The 27,824-nt window shown below is 44.7% G+C and overlaps 2 protein-coding genes across 4 annotated transcripts in view; one reads left to right on the forward strand and one right to left on the reverse strand.

Annotated features, from left to right (window-relative positions):
- Positions 1 to 340: 340 nt before the first annotated feature.
- On the reverse strand, positions 341 to 14,459 carry TMED5 (transmembrane p24 trafficking protein 5). The gene is made up of 4 exons (XM_006265554.4): positions 14,266 to 14,459; positions 11,239 to 11,336; positions 9,106 to 9,289; positions 341 to 1,567 (listed from the first exon to the last, which is right to left on the reverse strand). The coding sequence occupies exons 1-4, from the start codon at positions 14,440 to 14,442 to the stop codon at positions 1,349 to 1,351; spliced, it is 678 nt and encodes a 225-aa protein (XP_006265616.1). The 5' UTR covers positions 14,443 to 14,459; the 3' UTR covers positions 341 to 1,348.
- Positions 14,460 to 19,054: 4,595 nt separating this feature from the next.
- Positions 19,055 to 27,824, forward strand: part of CCDC18 (coiled-coil domain containing 18) — a 50,635-nt gene continuing 41,865 nt past the window's right edge. For all 3 annotated transcript variants that reach the window (XM_019479059.2, XM_006265555.4, XM_059728058.1), the window contains exons 1-8: positions 19,055 to 19,219; positions 19,627 to 19,795; positions 20,040 to 20,216; positions 21,036 to 21,145; positions 24,619 to 24,747; positions 26,534 to 26,630; positions 26,754 to 26,875; positions 27,301 to 27,610. In XM_019479059.2, coding sequence (XP_019334604.2) covers positions 19,056 to 19,219; positions 19,627 to 19,795; positions 20,040 to 20,216; positions 21,036 to 21,145; positions 24,619 to 24,747; positions 26,534 to 26,630; positions 26,754 to 26,875; positions 27,301 to 27,610 — 1,278 coding nt within the window. In that variant the 5' untranslated portion in view covers position 19,055. The remainder of the gene's footprint in view (positions 19,220 to 19,626; positions 19,796 to 20,039; positions 20,217 to 21,035; positions 21,146 to 24,618; positions 24,748 to 26,533; positions 26,631 to 26,753; positions 26,876 to 27,300; positions 27,611 to 27,824) is intronic.

Raw genomic sequence — 27,824 nt, forward strand, 5'->3', positions numbered from 1 at the left:
TCTATCTTTGATGCAAGCAAGCCATTTGCATAGTTATTGAGAGATGACCAAGTATTTCTTAACTTTTATGCTATGAACTTAATCCCAAAATGTAGACCTGAATCCTGTTGGCTACTTTCAGATGACTTTGTCAATGCAAACAGCCTACACATATGAGTAGGCTATAAGAATAGATGCACAACTAAAGATTTGCTGTTTCTGCATATAGGGAGTAGGAAAGGATTTTACTGAACTTTAGAGTTTTGCCATTTGTGATCTGCTACCCTATTCATTGCAGCATTACTTTGCTTAACCTTTTAGCAAGTCTTAGCAAAACCAGTAAATAAAAAAACAACAAAAATAGATTTTAAAAGCATATAAACATTTAATGTCAAGGTAACATTTCCAAAGAATTTTACCCTTAAGCACTATTGAAGGAACAGAGTTGCCTGAGAGAACTAACTTGAACCAAAGTATGGTATTAAAAGTAGTTACAATTACATAGCTAAAATTATATGCTGCATTTCAATTGGCTTATTTTGTGCATCTGACTGTACTGTACTTCAGGCAGGCAGTTTCACTTGTTTGTATAGATTTCTGATACAGCAACAATAACAAAAACACCAGAAAAAACAGGATTGTAAAAACCACAAAAACTGACAAAAGGACTGAGGCGGTAAGCTTTGTAGCTATGAACTACTTTTAATTAGTTAAAAAATAGATTTCACATTGACCATGTTTCTTTAAAGTGCTGATGTCAGTCATTTGTATACAAAAGTGAGAGAAAAAAATGAACTATTTTGCAAGTGTCAGTCCAGTGTTTCTGCATTAAGTTGTACAGTAAAAACACTCCTCTTTAGTAGATGGAGGAAAATTTACACATTTACATCCTTGAAGTCAACTGAACATAATTGCAGGTTACTAATTTGCACACCAAACCTGCAAACAGTTAGGCACATGTGTAACTTCACTCAATTCAGATATTTAAAAAAAAAAAAGCAACCCCCACCCTATTAGTATTGATGTTGGCATAGAAAGATTTTTCAAGTGATTATGGAAATATGATTATATAGCAGGTATCAACATTACTTTGCATTTGTTCCAACATCCTGTGCATTATGCATAATCTAGTAAAAAGTTATTGATAAATGCAACCAGCTTAAAATCTTGCTGTTGTTAGTAGCACTTGCAGAGATAGAAGGGTTGTAGAAAAGGCATTTTGTTCATGTTAAAAAAGTTGCATGTAAATGAAGAACCTGTTTGTTAAGTATAGTGCCTTTTCAAAACAAGATGGAGGTAACACTCATTTTTCTGTAGCGGTTTACTGCGTTTTCCTCTCTCCGTGTATTATGAACATGGATGGTAGATATTAAGTTCTACTTTTTCTCTTATCTTCAAAAAGACTTTTCAGCATGTAAACCTGAACAGCTGACACCACCACCATAACTCCCAAGTTGACCATGGACCAGAAATTCACTCTGTCAAAGTTGCTTTCTTGTATATTGCGATCGCGAGCTTCAAATGCTTTGAGTAGCGTCTGAATCTGGACACTTCTGCTTAACCTTGCCTTGACACTGTTGATGGATTCCTGATAAGGAACAAACAGAAGAGTGTTTTTAGAATGCAAAAATCACTTAGAAAGGAACACAGAAAATATACTTCTAAATACGTCACAGCTCTCACTTCAAGACACATCATCACTCCATATTGCTGCTATTTAGTCTCACAAACAACACTTGAAAATACTGTGTGCGCACCTTTTAACTACTTGTGTACTGGACAGTAGTTATGAATGTGGCATGTTCTCAGAGGCTCTTTATTTGTTCTTTTATTTAGGTTAGTGTATATTTATTGTATATGCAACAAAAAAAACATTGTTAGCAGTGCCAAAGTTGCCCATTGGTACTTTGTTCCCTTATAGAAATTCAGCAAAATCTCATTTCCTGATTTTATTTCCCCCCCCGATACGTAGAAATTAAGCACATGCCCACACAACTTTTAACTCTACCGTCTTTGATCAGCTTATAGCCTACATGCATTTTGCCTTTGAATGGTACAGACTATGAACTAAAAAAAGTACCTGCCTTGCTATCAAACGTTTAGCCTCATCCACAAAAGAACACCAAATCTGGTCATTCTATGACCCCTTTGCCCTACTGCATAATGCCATTTAATGCTATGCTTCACTTTCCTTTTTGTTAAATTCATAGACTAGTCATCTTCCTACTTATTATTGATAGTCTTCACACTAAGAAGTCACCGTGCCACACTAATAACAGTCTACAAGATGTGCATGCAAAGAAATCCACCACCTGTTTCCCTTTTATCAGGCCTAAGAGGGGTCAGGCAGAGGAGCTCTCGCATTCCCTGCACAAGGGAAATGCCCCCTCTAGTTTACCTCACTTACAAACACAAATTCTATGGTTTCCAATGGCTTTGCCTGAAGTCAGGGAGATTGGAGGTTGCACATACATTACCTGAGTACTTTTATCTCGTAGGTCTCAAAAGTTTTCATTTTGCTGAACATGAAAGTCAGGGTGTGCCTGAGATGATACTGGGAAACTTAAAGTCTCTATTAACTAAAGAAATTTTGTGACAAAAAGCTTAAATGAAAGACATTTCTTTTGGGAATCAACTATTTATGTGATGCTAATTCCAGTAGTTACTGTGCAGCTTTCTGTTTGTGGCTTGATAAAGGTAAAAGGTGTTGTGTGACTTATGTGCTCCCTCCTGCACACTTGTATAGTGATTAGGGCAGGGGTAGGCAGTTCTTTTGGCTGGAGGGCTGCTTAACAAGTTTAGGTCAGCTGTTGAGGGCACCTGTTGAGGGCCGCCCCCTGGTCACCATCTTGGAACCGGAAGTCCCTCCCCTTGCCCCCAGAAATACTCCTTTTGGCTAGGGAGTTTGCCATCTTGGAACTGGAAAAAAAACAACAAATTATATTCTAAAAATCAGACAACATACATTAATTTGATTTAAAAAAAAATATTTTTGTCCTGATTTATGTACATTTGTGTAATGTACATAGAGATGATTGCATGATAGCTTAAAATGAAGTCTTACTTGTGTGTATTGTTGGGGGGGGTGTGGAGGGGTGGGTACAGGGTTTGTGGAGGACTGTGGATGTGGGTGGGTATGTGTATGTGGAGTATGGGGGAGGGTGTGGCTGTGTGGGGGTGTAGATAAGTGTGGGCATACTGTATGTGGATGTGTTAGGTACGGGATTTGTGCGGGGCACGGGAGTGGGGAGGAGGGTGGCTGAGGGCTTGTGGCATGTGTGGAGGGTGGCTGAGATGTGTGAGGGAGTTTAGGTGTGGGGTGTGTGTGGGGACCCCCCCTACAAATGTGCCCCCCTCCTTTATTGCACACCGCCCCTGCCACCACCACCAGCAGCAGGTGGTGAGGCCTCAGGGTGTTCGTGGCCTGCAGCAGATGGAGACCCTGGTGGTACGCAGTCCCAGCAAGACGGTTCTGTGCTCCTGTTTCCCCCCCCGGGCCCCCGCCAGCCATGGCCCTGGACCTGGAGCGCTGGTGTGGGCCCCACACGCTCACCCACCAGCTTGCTGCCACTTCCACCCCCACCTGCCCCCAATCCCCTTCCCGGCCGCTTTCCTTTCTTCCCACCCACCGCCACCTTTCTGGCAGCACGTGGTTACCAGCTGCAAGGCCAGGACTGCAGAACGCACCAGGAGCCAGCCTGGCTACTGCAGTTCCCAGCTGGCTCCTGCTGCTGCTGGCCCCAAGGCACTGCATTCCTTCCTGCCTGCTCACTGCCACTTCCTGCCTTCCGCCTGCCACTGCTACTCTTCCCCTGCCGCTTCCCTTCCTTCCCCACCCACCTCTGTCTCTCCCCGCTGCCCCACTGGCTGCTCTGGTGGTGTGCGGTTCCTTGCTGCATGGCCAGGACCACATGAAGCAGCAGAAGCCAGCCCAGCCTGACCCAGGCCCTGCAGTTCCCAAGTGCATGCCCAGGACCACACGACACAGAAGGACCCAGCCGGCAGCTGCAGGGGCCTGGCCGGGCTGACTCCTGATGCATCTTGTGGTCCTGACCGTGAAGCCAAGAACTGCCTGGTGCCGGCCAGGCCAGTCTGGCTCCTGCTGCACTGGCAATCTTCCCCCTGTCCCATTCTTATTTGAGTTTCCCTCTCAGACACAGGGAGGGTGGGGAGACAGCCACAGGGTTCCAGGCCAGAAGCCTCTGCTAGGCAGAAGCGTCCAGTTGGGGGCTAGGGGTAGGGTGGGATAGGGCCAGGCAGGCCCTGCTGCCATCACCAACAGGTCCTGTTGCTGGCTTCTGCTGCTGCTAGTATCTTGTCATCTTTGACAGGCAGCCAGAGGTAGATAATTAATTTTCTAAATTACTTAGCAGCCCCACAGGCTGGAACAGCCTGGTGGGCTGGATTCAGACTGTGGGCCATATTTTGTCTGCCCCTGGATTAGGGTTTAGATATGTAGTTGTGAACATGACCAGAATTATTTTTTTTTTTCCTGTCACAGACAAGGCTCTGTTGCAAAATCTTACGAGTTTTAGTTACTGTAACCACCAATTATTATAAGCATGATTAGTATGTGTGTTTCTCAGTCCCTTCCATCCACTGGAACATACAGCCTTGTCCATTCATTAAGCCACATGTGCTCACCCTCTAGCCTGTGAGAGGGATCCAGCCTGTGGAGCCATATCAACTGGTTCACAGGGTTCCTCATGAGTCTGAAAATTTTGCTGTGGGGGAGTGGTGGCAGGTAATTTTGCTGTGGGGGAGTGGTGGCTGCTGTTAAATTGCCAGACTGATGGGGGAGCCCTGTGGGCCAGATAGCGTCCCCCTGCACACTAGATTGGGTGTGTGGGATCAACTAGAGCAGTACAGGGCTGAACCAGGCAGCACAGGGCAGCATGGGGCCAACTGGGGAAGCACAGGTGCAACTGGGGCCTGGTCCTGCCATGCAGGGCCTAATCCAGCCCACAGATTGGCCCTGTACCATTTTTCCAAGCCCTGGGACCAAAACACTGAGCACCGCTGCACTAAGCCATTAGCTCTGAGAAGGTTGCTCATGGCATCTTGGTGCCATGTACCCATCACAGGTAGCAACTGACTGCAATGTTACATACTTGATTGTTTGTACTGCTTGAATGGTACAGCAACCCAAGTCCAAACCCCAACTACACCTCTGCCCATTGGGTTCTGTGCCTCTGCTACAACCCATGAAAGTAAACTGACCTTCCAGAATGTTCCAAAAGCAAATAATATGAGACCTTTTTAAAATGAATTAATTAGATAAGGCCCTCAGAACAGCCTTCTAATTTATCATACCTGATATTGTGAGTAGCAAACATTTGATAGTGCAGCTAGAATCCAGGATAAAAGATCCCATGCTGTTATCTTTCTGAATATAATTAGAAAATTTAGATCTGAAGTGGCATTACATTGTCTATAGAACAGGAGGTAGATAAGTCGCAACTGTTATTCCAGCATTTAAAGATCCGTTAAGTGATTTTTACTAAGTACCACTTGCAAGCAGTACCAACGTAAACCATATAAGACCTCACATTTTTTTAACAGCTCTGCTGTGGGCATTTCTGTAACAGTTAATCTGCTGTGGGCTCCATAGGTATTATGATCCAGATAAATACAAAATGAGTTGCTGCCCTATACATTCATTGCTTTACTGATTCACTGATGTAGAAGAAGAAGAAGAGTTTAGCCAACACCACTTTCTCAGTGTAGTTTTTAAATAAGGCATTTTCCCTTTTGACTGTAGCTAGTCCCATAGTATAAGCACCCAGTGCAAACAAATATTAAGAACAGCCAGTTGATCAGATCATTTGGTGGCTCAATATCCCTTTGATTTATTCCCAGAAAATATAACAATACAATTTCTACTTCTCTTTTATCTCTTTTGGTAATAGTTAAAGTATTATCTTACAGACTTGATAAAACAGAAGGATTCTGAACTTAGCCATGAAACCTTTATAGGGATGACCGAGGGTCTTTACAGAGTTATAATGTAATGGCTGTTTCAGGGAACGTAAAATTTTCCTACACAACTTTTGGCTCTAGGGAAGTAGCATTTTAAAATCCCTTCTCAGATTACAAACTGGAGACCCAATCCTGTAATCTGTTACCTTCTGCTGTACCCATCCTCAATGTAATGCTGAATCAGAGGCTAAAAACACTGAGTTTACCTGGTGCTCAGCATTTCCTTACCACTGACATACTGCAGAACTCTTGAGCCCTCAGACTTTGGAATTTAGTTTTTTTTGTCTACTACAACTTCCTATATTCACTACAGAAATTATTAGTGAAAGTTAAATATTGACATCCTAAAGGAAAAGCCATGCAGAAGGTATAAACCTGAATCTTAACTTGCCATGATGTGTATTCATTTCAAAAAGGCTATTTTTGGACATCAGTAACTTGATGTTGATGCCAAAGATAATGTGTTACTGAACACTGAATATCTACAGCCCAAAGCAGTCTGCATATGAAGGTATCCTACCTATACTTCTTCAATTTCCCTAGCAAGTTTCTTATGCAATATCTAATTTAAAAGCTCTTCCAGGAATTCCACAGAATTAATAACTTGACTAAATTAATGACAGTATTATAAATAACTGTATCATTCATTTACATTACTATTCATCTTTAAAATTTACTGATGCCCAAGTGAAAACTCAAAATTCTGCTTAAGTATCTCTCTGAAGAAGAACATTTAGAAATGACTTTGCACGAAAGAGGGATATTTTTCTTAAGAATTGCTTTTCTCCTGCTGCTCATTCTGCTAACTACCTTCTCTAACTAGATATTAGCATGGCCCCAATTTTAAAAGGGGGACTGGCATGACATTGCTTTTTGAGGCAGAGTTCAGATCTGTGTTGTCTCATCAGCACTTGTCAGACTCATTAAGCCCTCTTGAATCTTTATGTGGCTCTGGGGATTACAAAAGCCATGTACCTTGTAATTAAAACCTTTAATTGTACTGGCAAAATGAAAACTATCTAATTTTCAAAAATAAAATACACTACATATTTGGCATCTCAAGCATTTTATTAATAATTTTGGTATTTATTAAATCCAATTATTGCTTCATTATAAAATTAGAGCATAATAAAAATGCATGATTTTCTGAACTGATTCATGGGACAACTGATGCAGTGTAAATCAACTACTGTTTGAAGACAGATTCTCTCCGCACTGCATTTCTGCTTTGACAGCCACTTTACTAGCAAGTGAGTTCAGAGTTCAATACTGCAGCCTGTTGAACACTGTTTAAAATTGGTGCTCTGGATCCCTGCACTACTGCTGAGGCCCAGTAATTGCTTGAAGCTTGTGCAAAGCTGTTTACACAGCAGTGTGAAAAAATGGTCACAGTAATGCAAGCAAGCCTCCGTGCATACAGTGAAAGGAACACTGTAGGGAGGTATGGAAGGCTGCAACTGGAGTATAGGTGGAGAAGACAGAGTAGGGCCAATGTGAAATTTAAGTAATGCCCAATCAATGCAAACAATGCATGTAGTGGCTGACAGTAGGATTTCAAGTGATCCTATTATACACTAGAAGCCATCTGACTCAGTATGCAGAAAGACTGTATTTAAGAAAGAAAACTAAAGTACGCAGGAAGGCAGTGCACTGATAGAAATGTCTAGGGGCTCACTGAAAATAGTATCCCTCAGGCCATACTATTCCTCTTTGCCGTCTAAGAGCAAGGCCGTGTATAGGTTTGCTTATATGAAGATGATGAGAGGGGTCAGTTTATATGGCTACTGAAGGAGTCAGATTCGCTGCCTTGCTTGTGACCTTGAGTTTGATTCCTAACTTGTACAGCTACGTAAGTATCAAGTTCATTCTCTTACATCTAAAATAAAAGCTATGATACAGCAAGATCCCAGCAGACGGAAAACAGCGATAAAGTCTACTACCAATGCATTTACTCAGAGCCTGTTTTAATCTCAATAGAGACACTTTCCATACCTAAATCACGTTCCAAGAAATTCAGTGTGGTTTAATCAATTATGCCTCAGAACTCCCCTGGGATATAGTTAATAACTCTCTGGCTGGGATTACTAGTTGAGCAATGGAGAGATTATATGACTTGCCTAGTTTAAAGAAGTTCATGACAGTCAGAACTAGAATCCAGATCTCTTATTTCTCAGTGCTGTTGTTTGGCCCATGACTCAGTGCCCTATAGCAGCATTTCCCAACCTGTTTCAGTCCACAGCACGCTTACCTAAATAAAGCACTGCGGCACACCAGCAGGGGTGGTGCACGGCCAGCTGGACAGCATTTTAGACTGGAGCCATAACCCCTACCTGGGTGGAGCCACGCTCCCCATCTGTCTGTGTCCTCAGCAGCAGCAGGCAGTGGGGCGTGGCTCCAGCCCAAAATGCTGTGGCACACACCGGTTGGGAAAAGCTGCCCTATAACTTATACCTGGCATTTTGAATACTTTATACTTAATTCCCCAAACACTTTTTGCTTATGCCAAGTAAAATGTCAGGTGCATTTTAAGGACTAGCAAACATATTCTATATCAGTGTTTGAGTAGAAAAAGCAAAATACAACTTTGTTTTTTGCTGAGCTTCAGAACACTAATCAGAACGTAGCAAAAGCTGGTCTGTTTCCCAGCTGAGACCCCAACAGCAAGGACACAAAGACCTAAGAGGAAGTTGTGAAAATGTTCTTCTGAGTTTCCTAACTTTTGAGTCTGTGTACAGGCTGCAAAGTATAAGCTACAGCAAAGAACACGTTTCATCATTTGTAAACAACTAGGTTGATCCCAAGAACTTGACTAATGCTATGTTACCATGCTGCGTCCTCTGCCATAACTGACCATTCCTCCAGGACTGGATTACACAGCTTTACATTTTCCTGATTAAGGATTATAATAAATTAGCTAATTGGGCTTTTTTAGTTCACTATCAAGGCTTTCTTAAAGGCAACAAGCAGTTAAATCACAGAGAATGCATAATGTATCACTATAAAGAACTCGATCAACTGTTCTATCTGAGCCTGGTAAGGACCATCTTGCTAGTACAAGGAGGCATAGCTCCCAGAATAAAAGGTCGATGCCTCTTTCAAATGTTTTAAAACCTGAGTCACTTGATGCTTGTAGAACAGAATACTTACCAGAATATCTTCTAGTTTCATATCTAGCAGATCTGTGCCTGTAATGTACTTTTTCCAGTCTTCTTGGTCTTGTCCTTCTTCCCCCACATTATCTAGGATCAGTTCAAAGAAAATCACCTTTTCTGAAATGGTACTGAATGTGTTGTCAAAGCAGAACATGTAATCTCCATCTTCTGCTTCCACGCTGAATATAAGCAAATACAATTAAACACAACATTATATTTTTAATATTGACTCTAAAGTTACATTTTAAACACAGTTCTTTACATCACTTGGTCATGTGATTACAGATAAATAAATACACTATAAAATATAAATGAAAAGCTAGGACATGCTACAGAATGGGATTACTACAACATCTACATTATTTTCTTAAAAACATATGCTCCTGCTAGGTTGAAATCTGATCTTGAGGAACAGTGGTTTCCTTGAACTTTTTTAAATTCAAGATTTGAAAGATAATTGTGTACAATCAGCACTTTTTAAGTACAAGCTGACTGTTGATTTGTATTTCTGTTTTACCATAGCTAAATTTTAAATTGAGCACTGGCTGTAAAAAGGAGCACTCTCATCTTCACAAATAGATCCTGCTTCACTCAAGCCAATGGGAAAGTATAATTTTAATTTAATTGTACTATTTAGAAAACATATATACAAACTTGTAGAGAAGAATCAGATTGACAAGCCAAGCCCACAACTCCTTGAAATGGGTATAGGTTACTGAAAAGTTTATTTTCTCTATTAAAGAAAGAACCTTTATGAACTCCACAAAAGTTCTTTTGATCTCTGCATTGCTTTTGATGGCTAATGAACAGTAGGTGTGCGCCAGCAGAGATTTTCTGGGCCGATACCGATGGCTGATTTTTCATGAGCCATATCAGCCAGTCTGATTGCTGATATGTGGCCTGGCAGCATAGAGAGCACGTTTGGCTGGTACGTCTGTTGTGGGGGAAGGGAAAAGGGGGGGAGGGAAGGAGTATGGGGGAGCAGATAGAGGCCCCTGTGGTGAGGGAGGGAGTGGAGCTGAGGCAGGCACTGCGCAGATGAGGCAGGGTCTGGGACAGATCTACGGCTCATCCTGGAGGTTGCGGGGGTGGCTCTCACCACTGCACGCATCCCAGGAGGGCATGGGGGATGCATGTGTCCTCTGGATCTGTACATGAGGCGAGGGCAGGCTGCTGTTGCAGGCTGGGGACAGGGACAGTACTGGGCTCTTTCTGGCAGAGGGACTGGGCCGGGCTGTACTCAAGGCGGGTGGCAGCCGTGCTGCTACAGGGAGAGCTACAGAGAATGTTGGGGTGGCTGTAGCCCTCCCTGTAGCTCCTTTCCTAGCACTGCCACCACCTATCTTGAACACAGCCCAAGCTCAGCTCCCTGCTGGAAAGAGACCAGCATTGCCCCTGGGCCCAGCCTGCAATGGCAGCCTGCCTTAGCCCTGTGCATAGATCTGGGGGGCACACATCCCAACCCCACCCCCGACATCTGCGGGTAGTCCCTGCTTGTTGCCACCATGCCCCGCCAACACTGCTCCCGCTGCCTATGGGTGGTTGCTGCGCCCGTCCCAGCCTCAGGAGGCATGAGGTGTTCATGAACTGACTTACCAGCCAGACACTGCTCTCCACACCGCTGGGCTGAGCTCCTGGCTGCTTGCATGCTGCACTGCAGCTGCGCACATGTACATGACATTTATCGCTGACATTATTGACCACAGCAACCAAAAAAAGCTGACTGCCGATAATGTCAATTTTCCTTTTATCAGTGCCAATATCATACAGGACCAGTGTATTGATGCACCTCTAGTGAACAGATGAGCATCATACCAGGACAAATATTCATGAGCTCAAGCTGCTCTGTAAAGAAGTCCATATTATATCAAAACAAACAAACAAACATTCTGAAATACAGAAGCACCTTATTTATCAAACATTTTCTAGCAATCACTGACTAGCCTTTAAATTTAAACTTTCAAAGAATGATTTAAGCTGCCTGATGTTCACCAAAGCCAGGTTTTATGAATATTAAAAACAGCCATGATTTCAAAGTCCTAACTTAATTTTTTGAAAATGTATTTGAATAAATAATATTAGTGGTGTATATGACAAGAAGGTTTAAGTTTAGAGATTTAAAACTTACGTATGGACTCCATCAGATTTTCTCTGATCAAAAATGAGGGTGACACCTTTTGGAGATTGTAGGTGAAAGTCAATATCTAATCCTGCTCCATCTAGAACCTGTAAAGCCAAAAAAAAAAAATAAAAGTCCACTCCTGTTGAGCTATTAAAAGAAACAATTAAAATACTACTACTAATACTAATAATTATTAGTAGTATTATCTGTGCATCAGTTTCTTAAGAACAAATACATCTAACCTAAAATTTAAACCAAGTTAGCCAAATTCAGGTTTAAAAGCAGTTCTTCCAAGAGAGGCTCTAATGCTCTTTCAGATTCCAGTATAGCCATTGAACTATCCATGATACGTTAAGGAAACATATAACATCCTGCTCCTTCTGAAGTCAATGACAACGCTTACACTGACTTTAATTGGTGCAAGACTGGGAGTTTATGAAAAAGAAGAGGGAAGAAAATAATTAGACAAATGCTGACCAAAATGAAGAGATCACTAGCAACCTAACTTTGAAGCTGCCATATAATCTGAGCATGCTGGATCAGAATTCAGATGTCATAGCATACATTGTTGACTTGTCACTGGCAAATTTGAACCAACCATAGGTAAAATTCTCCTTGTACTTAGTCATCGTGACTTGTGAATGGCTAAGCAGGAAAAAAAGTATTTAAATGTACAACCATAACTTGAATCCTTTCCACTTAACACAATTAAAATTAAAGATATAACAAACAAAAAACCCCCAACAACTGATCAGACTACTGCAGGACTCATATGACATGGATATCTGATAGGGTCAAACGTCTTCTAAAAGTCAAATGATTCGTTTCCTTTCCAATGTATTTAAAAGGTATGCTTTAATTTTCTTGCATACAGCGCACATCTTTTTTTCTCCAAGAAACAGCTGCCAGAAATTGGAGTGCATATTGGATGCCAGAAATATAGCAAGAGCAGTTTCTGCTGCTTGATCCACTGGGAGCAGAACAATGAGTAGACTTGGTTCACTAGCTCCTACTAACTACTCAGTTATGGGCAATTATACACGTGCTCTGGGAGGTGGGGGAGAGGGGTGCTTTAATTAATTAGAGCAGCTCTCAGAGCCACTCTAAAGTGCCCGGAGGTCATGTTTATCAGCATCCCCATGCTGCAAATGGTGGCAGGGGGTGCTATAACTACAACAAGCTTTAGTTAAAACATCCCTGCTGCCATTTTTCAGCCTGGGGACACTGACACATGGGACACTGGAGGCTGCTGGAACATGGTATTTACAGCATGTCTGAGCAGCCTCTATGTACGTGTACAGGTGCCCTTTGTTCTTCATTCTACCTTTCAAAAACAAGGTGCATATCTTACTCTGGTGCACACTGTATGTGAGAAAATATGCCTCTGTCTACTTTTTTATATGTTGAAAGTGAACGTAAAAATAAAGTGCCCAAGAACTTGCTGCAGACAGAAGTGGAGCTCCCAGCTGTAACTCGGAATGATTTCTGCAAAGCCTTCTGGATTACAATGTTACCCCAGACCAAACAGAAGTTCACTGTTGGTTCCAGAGGGGAGGGGAATCTAGCTGGGGCTGGGAGCTGGCACCATAGCAATGTGGCAGTGCTTGATATTTTCAGAAGTGGGGTGGGGGGAAGGCAGCAGAGGGAGCTCATTCTTGGTGCCAAATGGTGAGGTGGGTGAACTGGAGCCCCTCCACTTGGGAAGGCTCCAATATACCCGCTCCAGCCTGGGAATGGACAGACTGAATTCCCTCTGCTCCGTTTCCCGCCTCCCATTCTGAAAACAGCCACAGGTTGGGAACTCCACAGACACAAGTTACAGCAGATGCTACATTTTGAAATGCCCTTTATCTGATACCTCATGGAATGAGGGGTGAGAATTTCACCCTCTTGACCATTTTTTAAACTGTTTGCAGTCATGCAGTTGTGCTTGGTCACAGCTATACACTGTTTTCTGTGGCCAGATCAGGTGAAAATTGTCACTTCTGTCCAGGCTGCAGGGAGCTCTGCCCACATCGTGGCTGGGAGAAATGGCAGCAGTGTGGGACAGGGTATGGGAAGAGGATGAACCAGGGAGTGGTGCAGGCTCGGATTGGAAACAGACCCTGCTCAGTGCTAAGCTCTGTTGGTAGGCCACCATCCCTGCCACTGGTGGCCTACCAAAACCACATTTGAAATGTGCTGAAAACATGGGCCGGATGCAGGGACAGAAGGCAGGAAAGAAATGAAGAAGTATCAGCCCTTGTATTTCCTTTACTATTTAAAAATCAAGTCACTTTGAAACCTATTGAAGCAAAAAATGAAAGCCCAATTTTGGCAGCAGGGCTCCTATCCACCCACCCTGCCAATTTTTCTGCTTCAAATTTTATTTCCTTTATTTTTTGTAAACACTTCTCTCCCCACTGAGCATGGCTGTATGAGATGCTTAATACACAGAAGCGTGGCTTGCAAAAAACCTTAACACACAGCAGACCATCTAATGTGCGCTGTCACAAAAAAGCATTCATCTGCACTCAGGCGCAGCCGTGCCAGGGCAGCACACGGGGGACCGCCCTGGCAGAGGGCTCCAGGCCGCGACCTGCGACCACTCGTGTAAACTTGGTCCCCGACTGGAGGGGGCGGCAGGGAGACGCGCTGGCTGTACAAGTCCTGTCCAAGGCGAAGCAAGCGAGCTGGGAAGTGGCAGGGAGAAGAGAAGGCAGGAGTCCTCCCGCCTGGGATAAGTGACAGCCACGACGACCTGCGAGCCCGGAGGCGAGGCGCGGGGAGGCGCTGACAAGCCGCTGGCAGCCGGCGGCTGAGCCCGAGCAGGGCTCTGTGGGAGAAGCCGGCGGCCTATCGGGTGGCGCCACAGCAGCCCGGCCCCGGCGCCGCCTCAGCCGCAGCAGCGCGTGTCCGCGCGGGAGGGACGGGCCCGCCACGCGGCGAGGAGACTCCGGCCGCGCCCGCTGCCACGGGCGATCCGGGGCGCGTCTCCCGGGCCCGCCACCCGCCCCTCCCTCCCGCGGGCCCCGGCACCGCGCGCGGCCGCACCTGGTACTCGATCTCCAGCGAGGCGCCCGCGCGCATGGGCTGGAAGAAGCACTCGGTGCGGCCGGCCGGCAGCGTGAACGTGAAGTCTCCGTCCAGGGACTGCGCGAACCCCGCGGCGCCGGCCGGCCGCAGCAGCAGCAGCGCGGCCCCGACGAGGCGGAGGATCCGCGCCCCCATCCTGCCCCTGCCCCTGCCCCTGCCCCTGCCCGGAGCGGCGCGAGGCTCTGAAGGCCACTGACCCGCAGCCGCCTGCCCAGCCCCTAGGGCGCTGCGCTGGGGAGGAGCGGCCCAAGCTTCCGCCTCTGAGGCTGGCACCGAAAGGGTTATCCACGCGGGGCGGGACTCCCGGCTCCCGGACACGCCGTTTGCCGGAGCATTGTGGGAAACGCAGTTCTGCGGGCGCGGCCGGAGGCGGCAAGGCTGCGTTGCTGGACTACAACTCCCAGGGGCCGGAGGGAAAGGGCGGGGCGCGACTCGCGCGTGCGCAGGAGGAGAACGGTGGCTGTTCCGGCCGGCTCTAACGGCCCGCGCCGTTGGAACGTGGGGGACAGGGCGACGTGCGAGACAGTCCGAGACAGGAGATCGTGTCCGTGGCCCTGTGCCGGCGGTGAGCCCGCCCGTCTCCCTTCCCTGGCCCGGCCCGGCTGGGCTGGGCTGCGGCCTGCGGCGGCGCCTCCCTTAGCGTGCCCCTGCGCCCCGGGGTAGCCCCGCATTGCCCGCTTCTCGCTCGGCCTCTGGCTCCCTGTGGCGCCCCCGTGCACCCCGCCGGCAGCCGCGGCGGGGGGATGCTGCTAGGCAACGCGATGCGCTCCTCCCCGCGGGGCCGGGCCGGGCCGGGCCGGGCAGAGGGGCTGTCACTGAAGTGAAGTTTTCTTTTCCTTTCAGCTCCCGCGCCGGGTTTGGCCGGCAGGAGCGGGGTCTCAACGTGGCTTCGTCCGCTGGGGGGCCGCAGGCTCGGATCACCGAGGCCGCACGTGACAAGGTCGCGGAAGGCCCCGGGTTTGCCAGTTCCTCAGCCTGCCCAGCCCCAGCTCCCTGGAAACAGGCCCGCTCTTCGCTTCCTTTGCTTTCCTGCCTATGGAAAAACAGGGCAGCCGTTTTCCTTTTGTAAAGAACCTGGGGAGACCACGGCAAGTCCCAGTGTTTGTTTTGGGTTTGTTTTTTTCAACGTGATGGATTCTTATTTGAAGTCCTTGGGCCTGTTTTGTGAAGCTTGTTTGTGCGCTGCAGAGCACTAACGTTGCGTGGCGCCTGGTGGAGAACCAGCTGCTGAGTCTGCCTGCGACAAGCCAGCCTGTCCTTTCACAACAGCGGTTCTCAACTTCTTTTGTGCCAGGACCCATTTGTAAACATCGATGGCCAGTCCCGACCCAGTGCCCTCACTCTTGACCCGCTGCCCCCCAGGCTCCCAGTGTGTGGGGCAGGGGGAGCCCCAAGCAGCCCCTCCTAGGCTGGAACTCTGCCAGTCTGCAAGGGAGAAGCCAGTTTCCCACATTTTTATCCTTTAAAAGGAGAATCCTTGCTTAAAGTTTGTGACCCTTTCACATATTCTCACTGCCCACTTTTGGGTCATGACCCACGGGTTGAGAAACACTGTTTTAGACAAGGGCCTTGATAGGGCTTGGTTATTTCTAGGTTTAACCATACTAGACCCTCTGTGTGAGCTAGTCTAAGAGACTGTGTAGGAACATCAGCCGATAGAGAATGTGCCGTTTCATTTAGTGAGGTCTTATGAGCACATAGTAAAAGACTAGCTGGATGTATCTGAATGTGACCTGCAGAACACTTGTATTCTTTGTGCTACCCTAGCCACCTTTCAGTTTCCGATTGCAGTACAAGGGCTCTTAACTTGCATACCCAGACCTGACCCGAGCAGGGTGTGGGGCCCAGGGCAAATCAGCCCATGCAGGGCCCCTCCCCCACTCTGATCCCATGGGTCCTGGACCCAAAGAAGCTGCTGCTCCCACCATCAGCAGCGGCGGCCGGGGTGGGGAGGTAGTGAGTGGCTGGACACGGAGTCGTGGCTCTGCCCAGCTCTGTGCCGCTGCTACTCCACCCTGCTCTGCGGAGCCCCCCAAAGCACAGGGCCCAAGGCGGTCACCCCAATTCACCACCCCCTAGGGACGGCCCTGTGCATACCCCCAGGTAGACTTGGGTGGGGGGGAAGTATTCTTTAAAAGCCACAAAAGCTCTGACAGCCCCAGAGCACCCAACTCTTGGGAACATTGAAGCAGCTTCCCCTGCCACACACCTAGGCACCCCACACAGATTTTGAAGTGCAGGAATGATCTTTATTCAAGTCAGTGTTAATGAGAAGGGCAATCGGAAAATTGCAGTTAGTGTCATCTTCCTTAATGTCCAGCCATTCAGGGGCTTTTCCCCATGCTCAGGGAAAACTGGGGAAAGGGGACATTGGCCACCGGGTATTTACTACGCCTGTGCGAATCAGCTAGTATTCACTTCAGATTCAGCCGATTTGGGGGACAATGATTTGATTCGGTGATTTGAATCGCTGTCCCAGATCGATTCAGCTGAATGTGATTCAGAGATTCCGCCGCTGCCAAATCTCCGATCGCCCTGGCCCATCCCCTGCCTGCTCTCGGAGCCCACCAGTGGCTGCCCCGCTTGTCCCAGCTCCCAGCACTTGGGGAGGAAAAAAAGCTCCTACTCACTGGGAGCTCCTGGGCAGGGGGATAATTCTTGCTGCCCCACGCTGCATGGGGGGGCTCTGCACCAGCCCCCTGACCCTCCCTGCTCCCCCAGCTCCCCTCATGGCTGCCCCGCCCGCCCCAGCTTAGACCCTTTAAGAAAAAAATAAATAAACTCCCCCGGACTCACTGTTCCTGCCCAGAGGTGGCGATCCCCGCTGCCCCGCACCATATGGGGGGGTCTGCATGAGCCTCCCAAAGCCCCAAGGCCGCTGCAGGAGCTGGTGAGTCACAGGGTTTTTCTCACTCTTTTTTTTTTCTTAAAGAGCCAGAGCTGGGCTGGGCAGGGCAGCCATGAGGGGGGCTGGGGGAGCAAGACAGAGCCCCCCACATAGTGGGGGGTAGCAGGGATTGCACACCCCCACCTGCCCGGCAGCATCTGGTAAGTGGGGGCTTTTTATTAAAGCACCAGAAGCTGGGGCGGGCAAGACAGCCATGGGGCAGCTAGGGGAGCAGGTGGGGACCCGGGGTGGGGCTGGGGGAGCAGGCGGGAGCTGGGGGCTGGCAGGGGTCCCACCATGGTCCCCTCCCCCCTCTTCCAGCCCCCCTGCCCCCTACTTACCAGCTCTGAGTCCGGCTGCAGCTCCATGCTGCAGCCACTGGGGACTGCCCAAATCATTGAAGCTGTCTGAATCTTTTCGAAAGATTCGGAGAGGTTCAGATTGATTTGGACCTTTTAATTGGTTCCCTGATTTGAATTGGGCCCAATCTCCTCCAAATCGAATCAACACCCAAAGCTTTGCACAGCTCTAGTATTTACTACCACCCCCTGATGGCAGTCTGACAGCACTGCAATGCCTCAAAGCTTAACTTCTAGTTAGAAACCTTGACAGTGTGCTATGGACACCTTTAAATCAGGCCAGTTGTGAACTGGTTCCCAAAAGGTGACATTCTTGGAAGGGGTCAAGTGTTATGTCTGTCTGCATTATGTGTATGCATGAGTAATGTATACGTGTGTGAGCTTAGATCACAAGCACAATTTCTTTTGGGCAGCATTTAGGGGTGCACCGATAGAGATTTTTAGGGTTGATACCGATAGCCGAATTTAAGGAGGCATATCAACTGATACCGATCCAATTTCTGATACCAGCCTGGCAGCTTGGAGAGCTGCGTGGAGTTAGTAAGTCTGCTGTGGGGGAAGGGGTGTGGGGGGGCAGATCAAAGTCACTGCAGTGAGGGAGGAGTGGGGCTGGGGCAAGTGCTGCCCAGCTGGGGCAGGGCGGGTACAGAACTGAGCTGCGGCTTGTCTGGGGGGTGCGGGGAGGAGGGGAGGCGGCTTCCACTGCTGCGCACTGCTGATCTAAGAGCTGGTGGTATGGTGGCTCCTGCCGCCATTCCCGCCACTTGTCTGGGAGGGCATGTGCCCCCAAATCTGCCCGGGGCTCTTCCTGGCCTGCCCTGCCCTGCACAGATCTGTGGGCACAGGCCCCCCAGCTCCCATGCCCTCTTGGACTAGCGGTGGGAGCTGCTGGACGAGTGCTGGACCAGCAGTGCACAGTGGCAGGAGCCACCCTCCCCTGCCACGCCCCCGGACAAGCCCCGGCCTCAGCCCCAGCCGAGCTGTGCTCCTCACTGCCTCCTCATTGCCAGGCTGTGCTCCTCTCCAAGCTGCTGGGCTGTGTTCCTTCCTGCCTAAATGCTGTGCATGGGCATTTATCAGCCAAATTATCGGCCACATCAGGCTGATTTCCGATAACCAATTTTTTTTATATTGGTGCTGATCTGATATTGGACTAATGTATCGGTGCACCTCTAGCAACATTTAATTTATTTAATACAGTAAATGTACAAAATGCTTATCAATATGTTTTATAGATCACAAAATAAATTAAATGGAAGTCAGTTTTTCAGCCATTTGTCCACAGGAAAATTAGCATGAAAATTAATTAATCTTCCCAGCTTGAGAAAAGAACAAATATAAAAATAATTTTTAGTTGGCTATAGTTCTTATTTCTTTACATACAGCCCTGAAATTATAAGTATGTATTTTCATAAGAAAAACAAATCTAAACAAGGCCTTTTTAATGTCCTTAAATTTTACTATTTTCTACAATGTACAATAATAAAATCAATGTTAATATTATGAACTATAATTTTAGACAGACAGTAGAGATGGAATCTAATTTTTGGACTGGCCATAAAAATGAGGATGAAGAAGAATTCTTGCTTGCAAATGTTGTGGCACTAAGGAGTCAGCTAAAGGAAACCGAGAGAAGTCTGCAAAATCTAGGGGAAGAGCTTTCCAGGTATGTCTGCATGTAAGGGCCGAGGTTTAGTTTGCTTAAACCATCTAGCTGAATCTCTATCTGCTTCTTTCCCAGACCTGAGGAAGAGCACTATGTGGCCGAAAGCTTTTCTAACATCTCTCCCAACCCTACAGTTGAGTCTATAAAAGATATCACAAAAACCCCTCGCTGCTTACATTTTTCCAGTGCCATCACAATTACATCAACACTCCAGCCCTATGTAAAGGCAGAAACAGAAGTAGTAGGCCTTACGTATGTCCAGTAGTTTTAAATCTGTGCCATACACTGTAATCATAACTAACTGGCTTTATTTATGTTTTGCTTCTGCTGAATTCTGTGTTTAAAATAACCCTACTGAGACCTGGGGAAGTACTTTACTGTTGTGTTTAACTGTGTTCTTTTATTAGTTCAAGTGAAGGTTCTCACTGCATTTCCCATTTCACTAAAATTGTGGGACTGTCACTGGAAGATCTTATTCAACCTGATTGCAGTGAATATCAAAATTATTCAGGTCAGAAGAGTGCTTGTAAAGCATCCCACCAGGACAGGACTCCTCAAAGGAAATCCAAAACCAAAGTAAATACTACTTCTCAGTATTATTAATTTTGACCCTGTATCTGCTTCACATACATGTACTTGTATAACTGTTTCATTTTTTTATGTTTTTAAGCTTTTGAAAAGATGTATAGTAAACACTGCACAGGTCAATCCTAATGACATATCACTGATAAAAATTATGGTTTTTATGACTTAACTAAGATTGTCCTGCAAAAAAGCATTTGTGTGTGTGTGTGTATAAAAACATTTTTTTAACTTCTAGTCTCACTCCGTGTCTGCTGCTTTTAATAAAAGCATGGAAAAGAAAAAGGAAAACGAACATGTTAAAGAGAAGCTGAGTATACTTCATGAGCAAAATTCATCTCTTGTTTCTCAGAACTACTGCCTAATGAATAAAATTGAAACTATCAACTTGGAACTAGCTCAGTCAAAAACAAGAGTAAGTATCTTAACTGCCTGAATGTCAGCTATATCGATAGAAATATCTTTTTGTAAAGCTGTGTTGTAATTTTAAATAGAACATGCTTTTGTCCCATTGGTTTAATCTTCTTATGATGTATTGGTATTACCAGAACATCTGGGAGCCCTGGTCTTGAACTAGGAGCCCATTGTGCTAGGTGTTGTAGAAATAAAGGAACAAAAAGTCATCCCATACTCACAAGAGCTTACAGCTTAAGATTTTTTTTTTTTTAAATAAAGATACTTATCTAATATGAATTATAGTGCTCGAGAAACAGTTGTGTATAATTCTTAAAATATTACCAAAGTAAGTCTACAGTATGTCTGCCTGAACTAAATTAAATTCTTCTGTATCTGTATAGTGGGACGTGTGTCAGTTGAATGTTAGAGATCTGTATAGAGCTGAAGGAGATCTTACTTCCAACTGAAAATCACTGTCTGATAATGTATTAAGAAGTAGTTATGAATTGGGAGAAGGGGTATTGCAGACCATGGATAAATGCCAATTTAATTAACATGTTAATAAAGAAAAAATACTTGAAGAAGTACTTGAAGAGAAAAATGGAAGTCCAAGGTCAACAGCAGATGTTAACAAATCACTTCATTATGTAGCATACACAGGAGGGAACCTGAGGATCTGGCAAGGTAGTGAGAAGAAGGGGAAGTCTTGAAGTCAGAGTGAAGACGATGTAGGCATGACAGTTTTCTTCACAGGGTTCAACCACAGATGTTTGTTTAACAACTCTTTAGGATACATCTGTAAATTGTAACAGAGTCTCAAATATGTTTTGTATTTCAGATCTCTCTTCTTGAATCAGCTTTAGGTACTCATTCCGTCAATATTCCTTTGTTAGAAGAACAGATTGTAAATTTGGAAGCGGAAGTTACAGCTCAAGATAAAGTTCTGAGGTAGCAAACAAACGTTGCCTTTGATCAATACTTTCTTTTGGTCTGTTTCTTTAATTCATAGGTTTTTGTAGGTGAACACTGCATGCTAATTATTTTGAATGTGATGCTGTTCATGAGAGCTGATTTTTCTAGATCTTGACATTTCTCCTTGAGGAATAGCTGTATGTATGGTAGATACGACATAACATTTGAAACTCTTCAAAATGCAGCTGCACTTTAAAGTGCTTAAATAATGGAGCACTTTGGCCATGGACAGATGCACAACCCCCTGCCAGACCTGCTGGCTGGAGTGCTTCAAAATTGCTGCATGCAGCAGCATGCTCTCTAGTCCGAAGGCACAACAGGAGATTGCAGCTCCACTTCACTCCCCTGGAGTGGACTTGCAATGAGCATATTCCTGTGTACTCTGCCTGTATTCTCCCAGAACAATTCCACCCACATCACTGGAAGTGGGAGGCTGGAAACCCTGCAGACTTCCTGGTTGTGACAGGAACCAGGCTCCACTCCCCTATTAATGAGTTCTCTGCACCCCAGTCTCCTGCAACCTACAGCTCCACTCTTCCCCTTCCTCCTTTTTGGCCAAGGAGCAGAGCCAGCTCCCAACTGGCTCCTAGAAAGGTGCAGGATCTCTGATCTCCTAGTTCTGGTGGGGGTGCAGAGGGTCTCCACTCTCCTGGTTTGAGGGTGGGATAGGGGAGTGCTTTGGTAGAGTAGAGGTGGAATGCACAGGAAAGTTTTTGTTAACATACTGGCCCTTCCTTGTGGGGGGTAGGAAGCAGAGCCCTGTGGGGTGCTAAAGGACAAAATATTTCCCTGTCATACTCTGTACTGAGTGTATGCTCATGTAATAGGCAACACTTCAACTTGAAGTACTTCTGATTAGTAGTTGTTTCCTACAGGGTTATTTGTATATCTGTCCACTCACCCTTTGAAGCACTTCAAATGTTATGTCTGTCCTATGTGTATGTTCTTTTGGAATGTTATAATTAGTCTTTAATGTATGATCTGTATTCTGAGAGTAAGTGGTGATTATTAAGGATTGTGATAAAATGAGTACATAGTTTGTTACCTGGGGTAAACACAAATGTGCACCTATGTCTGAGGTTATGTAGACATAGCAGGTCTATAACCACTTAGGCTAGTGATTGTCAGGGTGCTGCACGATGCTTTTAAGGGTGCTGTGCAATATTAGAACTGTTAGATGTGCAAACACCTACGTGTGATTTGCAAGATAAACCCAGGAATTTCATATTGGAATCCACAGTGTCAAAAACATTGACACGTGTTCTTTTGAAGTTTACTTGCAACAAAAAATTACTTGTTTCTTAACTAGGGGGAAAAAAAAAAAGTGAAAGGGCTGTCATTTTCTGCAGGGTGCCTTGAGTCTAAAAAAGATTGAAGACCGCTGATGTAGAACCATTTTACATTGAACAAATTTGTTATGCTGTCCAAATTAAGTTCACAGAAGCAAAATGTATTTATTTTCAGTAGTTGTTAACCAGTAAGGTTGAGAGCCAATTATATTGATATCATACATTCATTCATTTGCATTCCTCATATACATTCTGTCAACGCCTGATCTCTTATCAAAGCAGAATTATCACTAAGTTACATTGTGTAAGTCAGGCTTGTCCAACATATGGCCTGTGGGCCACCATGCGGCCCACCAAGGCATTTTCTGCGGCCAGGCTGTCGGCATTGACTGCGCCCCACGCGGGGCGGCCCCAGGCTCAGGCGGAGCCTGCACTTGCTGCGCCCCAAGGTGCCGCCCGGCCCTGGCTCTGGCTTCCTCCAGCCTGGCGCAGCGTAGCGATGCGGACCCGCGGAGGTGGTGCGGCAGCTGGGCTCGCCCTCGTTCTCTGCCTCTGCTGCCTCCTGCCCGGCCGGGGTGCCGCAGGTAGGGCCGGGCTGGGCCGGGGCTGGAGTCGGGGCGGGAAGACGGCGCCTCACCCAGGGCCAGGCCAGTGACTGTGGGCTCCCGGCACCTGTGGGGGGTGGGGAGCAACTCCATCCTTTTAACTCCCCAAATAACACTACTTTCCCATGCTCTCAAGCCACGCCTGGGCCCAATACCAGAATAAACACTTACAATAGATTAACAATACAAAAATACTCAGGATTTCCTCTCCTGTGAGCAAAAGGAAATGAAAATATTCAGGCTCATCATTGACATATGGAGATCCTGTTTGCATGTACTTCAGTGAAGCAAGTTTCACTAATTTGGGCACATCCCAGTCAAAGTCTCTAGCCTCAGCTGTAGCCAACACCCAGTACCTCTGAGGAAGACTTAGAAACATCCTGGCACATATAGCAGAAAGGGGAAGGGTGGTGGTGGGGGCAACCAGCAAAGCCCAGAAGCATGAGACGTACCCCTAGTAGAACATAGACATAGCTATGCCTAACCTAGATCGGGATAGGCAAAATATGGAGTTTAAACCACATTTCCAGACCCATTTCATTGTCACTTTCTGCAACTTCATTGGTGTCAAAGGTCATGTGACATCTCTTCCTGATGTGTTACCACTTCCTGTGAGGTCTTTGAATATGGCTCCCCAGCCCACTGGATGATTAAAAAGTTCATGATCCGGCCCCACATTCAAAAAGGTTGGACACCCCTGGTGTAAGTGGTATTAGATTGAGCCCTTGTGGAAAGACATCTGCAAATTAGAATATTTTGGAAAAAATGCTTTCCCCTGCTAAACATACAAAAAGTGCTCCTCTTCTTTCCCTGTAATAACACAATTTTATCTACATGAAACATCTGTTTTAAGTAGAGTGGTAGCAGAACTGTTAAACTCTTATTTATTGTATTGTTTTGATTATAAAGTGATTCTAAATATAAGATGACCCCACATTTTCAGATTCAGTTTTAGGAAAAACAGCTTTTTCCCTGAACTGATGTCTTTATTGTGTGTAGAACAATATTACAGGTATAAAAGTCAAGACTGCAAGGTGCCCAATCATTGGCTGACCCCATGCTGATTGACACCACTATGATTTTTATGGTTCTTTTAGAAGGGAAAAAGATGGATATAGGCTTAAAATAAAACAGTACATTAAAACAACCCCACTGATATATAAAGCAGTGTAAAAATATATGATACAACCCTAAAGTCTCATTTGCTCCTCTCAATATGGCAGGGACATCATAAGAACACCTAATCCTTTGTCCCTGCATTGGTGAGGCTAAAACACATATTCTGCTGACCACCACTATCTGCATTCTAGTTATAATGATAGTATCTGATTGCAGTCTGATAAATTCTGAATGAAATTTGTACAAGGTAATTTCCTTAGTTGTTTGTATTTTTTGTGGCATCCAGAGTCCTGTATGCACACACAACAGTTTTCTGATCAAGTGTCATATATTAAATTATTTTAAATAACATTTTATATTATTTAAATAAATATAAAAATATTTTAAACAGGTGCTTTTTAATCATACACAACTTTTTTTTTTTTTTTTTTTTTAGAGATGCAGAAAATAAATTAGAACACAGCCAGAGGATGGTGGTGGAAAAAGAGCATATATTGCAGAGGTTTAAAGAGGAATGTAAGAAGTTGAAAATGGATTCAGTTGAACAGAGCAAGCAAAGAAAGAGGTGACTATGCAATTACAAACAACAAATTCTGAGTAAAAAATAGCATTCTAATGAGCAAATGCCTATCCTCCAATACTAGATGGTCGTTTTATGGTGTTGGCTTATTTCTATGCTCTATGGATGTTTGAGAAGATGACATTTTTAAATGAAATGGGAAGATCTTGTTTTTTTAAAGCAAGGGTTTTCAACCTTCTTTGAGGAGTGTACCCCATCCTGGTGAGTAACCCTGTCTGGATATGCAGAGGGGGGGTTCCCCAATGGCCTGTTGCTGAGCAGTGCGGGTCCCCTGACAGGTCCATCACCAAGCTGGGGGAGGGATCCCCCCAGCGGCTGGACACTGACCAGGACTCAGTTGCACACAGTGGCCTCTGCCACGTTACACTTAACAAGCATTGTTTTCTTTTTGCAATGTAAGACCTCAGCCCTGCAAAGATTTACTCATGGAAAGAGCTACATGGAGGGATGAGGGGGGGAAAGAGAGACTTTGATTCTCAATATATTTAGTTTCAACCTTAGCACTTTTTTTTTTAAATTAAAAAAGAACAAAAAATGGCCTTCCCAAGTACTCCCAGGGGTATGTGTACCCCCAGTTGGCAACCCCTGATTTAAAGGTAACATACAAAAATATATAAAAGTTGGCCTGTTTTCTTTTTTCATTCTCCGTTTCATGACTTAATTGAGGCAGTTTAGCTAAACAAACTGACTGGTATCTATTTTTTGTCCTTTTTTAATTAAAAAGAAATTGCTAAGGTTGAAACTAAATATATTGAGAGTCAAAGTGTCCCGTGTCGTGTGTGTCGTCCCCCCCCCTCCCCCCAATATTTTTTAATGAATCCATATGGTAATTATTTCAAAACACGTATTTAAGAGCTGTGGCTTGATTTTGCATAAGTATCTGCTTTACCTTTACACAGTGGAGAAATCAGTGGCAGCTATTCCTAAAATATAGCTCTTTGCATGAGTAAATCTTTGCAGGGCTGAGGTCTTACATTGCAAAAAGAAAACAATGCTTGTTAAGTGTAATGTGGCAGAGGCCAAGTTATTGGGTATAAGAGCTTTTGAAATTCCAGAGGTTTGTGCAATTAATCATTCTGCCTTAATACTCAAATAGTTCTTTTTCTTTTTAAAAATAAGTGAAGTAATAATTAGGTCAGTCTGTTTATTTTAATTGTGTTATTATAAGGTATATTTGAATGTATAATCAGAGGAACCCTATCAGATGGCCCCCCAATGCTGTCCATGGATCTTGAATTGGACCTGTGTGCTGATATGGTATGTGCTGGTCCATTCCTGTGTGCTGAATGGGGAGCAGGAACATCTGGTGTGCACTGCTGGCAGTGCATAGGGCCAGTTTGCAAGCCCAATCCAGCCCGTGGTCTGGCCCCATACAGCTCATCCAGCCCACAGGGCCTGTGAATTTGACACGCCTAATCTAAGGGATGCTGCCCAGATGAAGGATAGGCTTGAATCACTGTGTAATTTTAAGAGGGTTCCGCAGAGAAATTCTACATTCTTGGCCTTGTATCAAGATGCATCCAGATGATTATAATTCAATATTATTACAAGTAAACCAGATGCTTAATAGATGACTCATTCATTCATATAAGACATTAGCTGATATTTATTTAGAAAGTATATCTAAAATGACCAGAAAGTTGAAAGGAAGGCTAGTCATTTAATGCTAGTTATTTACTCTTTATATTTTGCTTTTGGGTAATTTGAGGAGATTGCTAGGGCAGTGCTGAATCTCCCGTTTAAAAAAAATATGTTATTTCCTTTTGTGTAGAGCAGAACAGCAAAGAAATGAAGCTTTGTTTAATGCTGAAGAACTGACTAAAGCTTTTAAAAAATACAGAGAGAAAATAACTGAAAAACTAGAAAAGGTAAGATTTTGATTATCTTTAATTTTTGGCCACACCACTAGGATTTAAAATAGAAACAGGAATATGTTAAATATTTAAATAGCTTAAATATTCATTGGATAATAATGAAAATGATCTTTTTAGGTTCAGGCTGAAGAAGAAGTTTTAGAGAGAAATTTAATTAATTGTGAAAAAGAGAAAGAAAAATTGCATGAAAAATGTGTTGCTTATAGAAATGAACTTGAAAGCACAGAAGAACAATTAAGGTAAAGAAAAGGGTGTGCGCGTGTGGGGGTGTGTGCATGAGCATATGCACATTTTTGTCCTGAATTTGTGCATCTTCAAAGTTGTTCGAGCCATATTGGTTGCCACCGCCATGGTTCAGCTTTCTAGTGGTACCTTTTTAGTATGGAAAGGAAACTCATTCTTATTTCTGTTCTTCGTTGTTCTGAGAGAAGATTACAAGCAAGTGACAAATTTTCTGTTCTCTAAGAGTAGTTAGTCCTTTTTAGACATACCGGTGAAGGAAGATAGTTAAGCTGTTTTTGTAAGGGGTGCCTTTCCATCAGAACCTTTAGTAGCTTAAGTCATAGCAAATTTTTTTCACTCACCTAGAGTTTTTGTTGAAATGTGTTTTTGCATTATATACGCTATTTATTCCACACCATTATATACACTTTTATTCCACTAGACAAATAAAAGAAGAGAATCGCAGCACAAGAGAAGAAATTAAGTGCCTAGAAGAAAAAAACACTGAAATTGTGTCATTGCTGACACAGTCTAAACAGAAGATCCTTAAGCTTGAGAGTGAACTTACTGACAAGGAAGTAATACTAAAAGAGAAAAAATCCCTAATAAGTGAAAATGCAGAGCTAAAAGCACTTACTGCACACCAGAATGATCGCCTGAAGTTATGTCACCAAGAAATTGAAGATTCAAGAGAAGAGCTGGGCACTTTGGAAAGTATTATTTCCCAGTTGTCATTGAGTGCATCTGAGGAGGTATGGCAACTTGTATATCATTCCAAATGTGTATTGTTCATCTTAATCCTAATTGAATATTTTATATGGACATTTTGCTTAGCTAGACCTACCAAATCCCCAGAGCTAGAAAAGTGTCTATTAGACAGTGCCTGAGCTACAGGGCATTTTTAAATGTGAGTTGCGTGCATTTGTATAAATGGCAAAATATGCATCTGTGCTGAGAAAATGGTGG

This window comes from Alligator mississippiensis, chromosome 5 (assembly GCF_030867095.1).
Source record: "Alligator mississippiensis isolate rAllMis1 chromosome 5, rAllMis1, whole genome shotgun sequence".
Classification (NCBI taxonomy): Eukaryota; Metazoa; Chordata; order Crocodylia; family Alligatoridae; genus Alligator; species Alligator mississippiensis.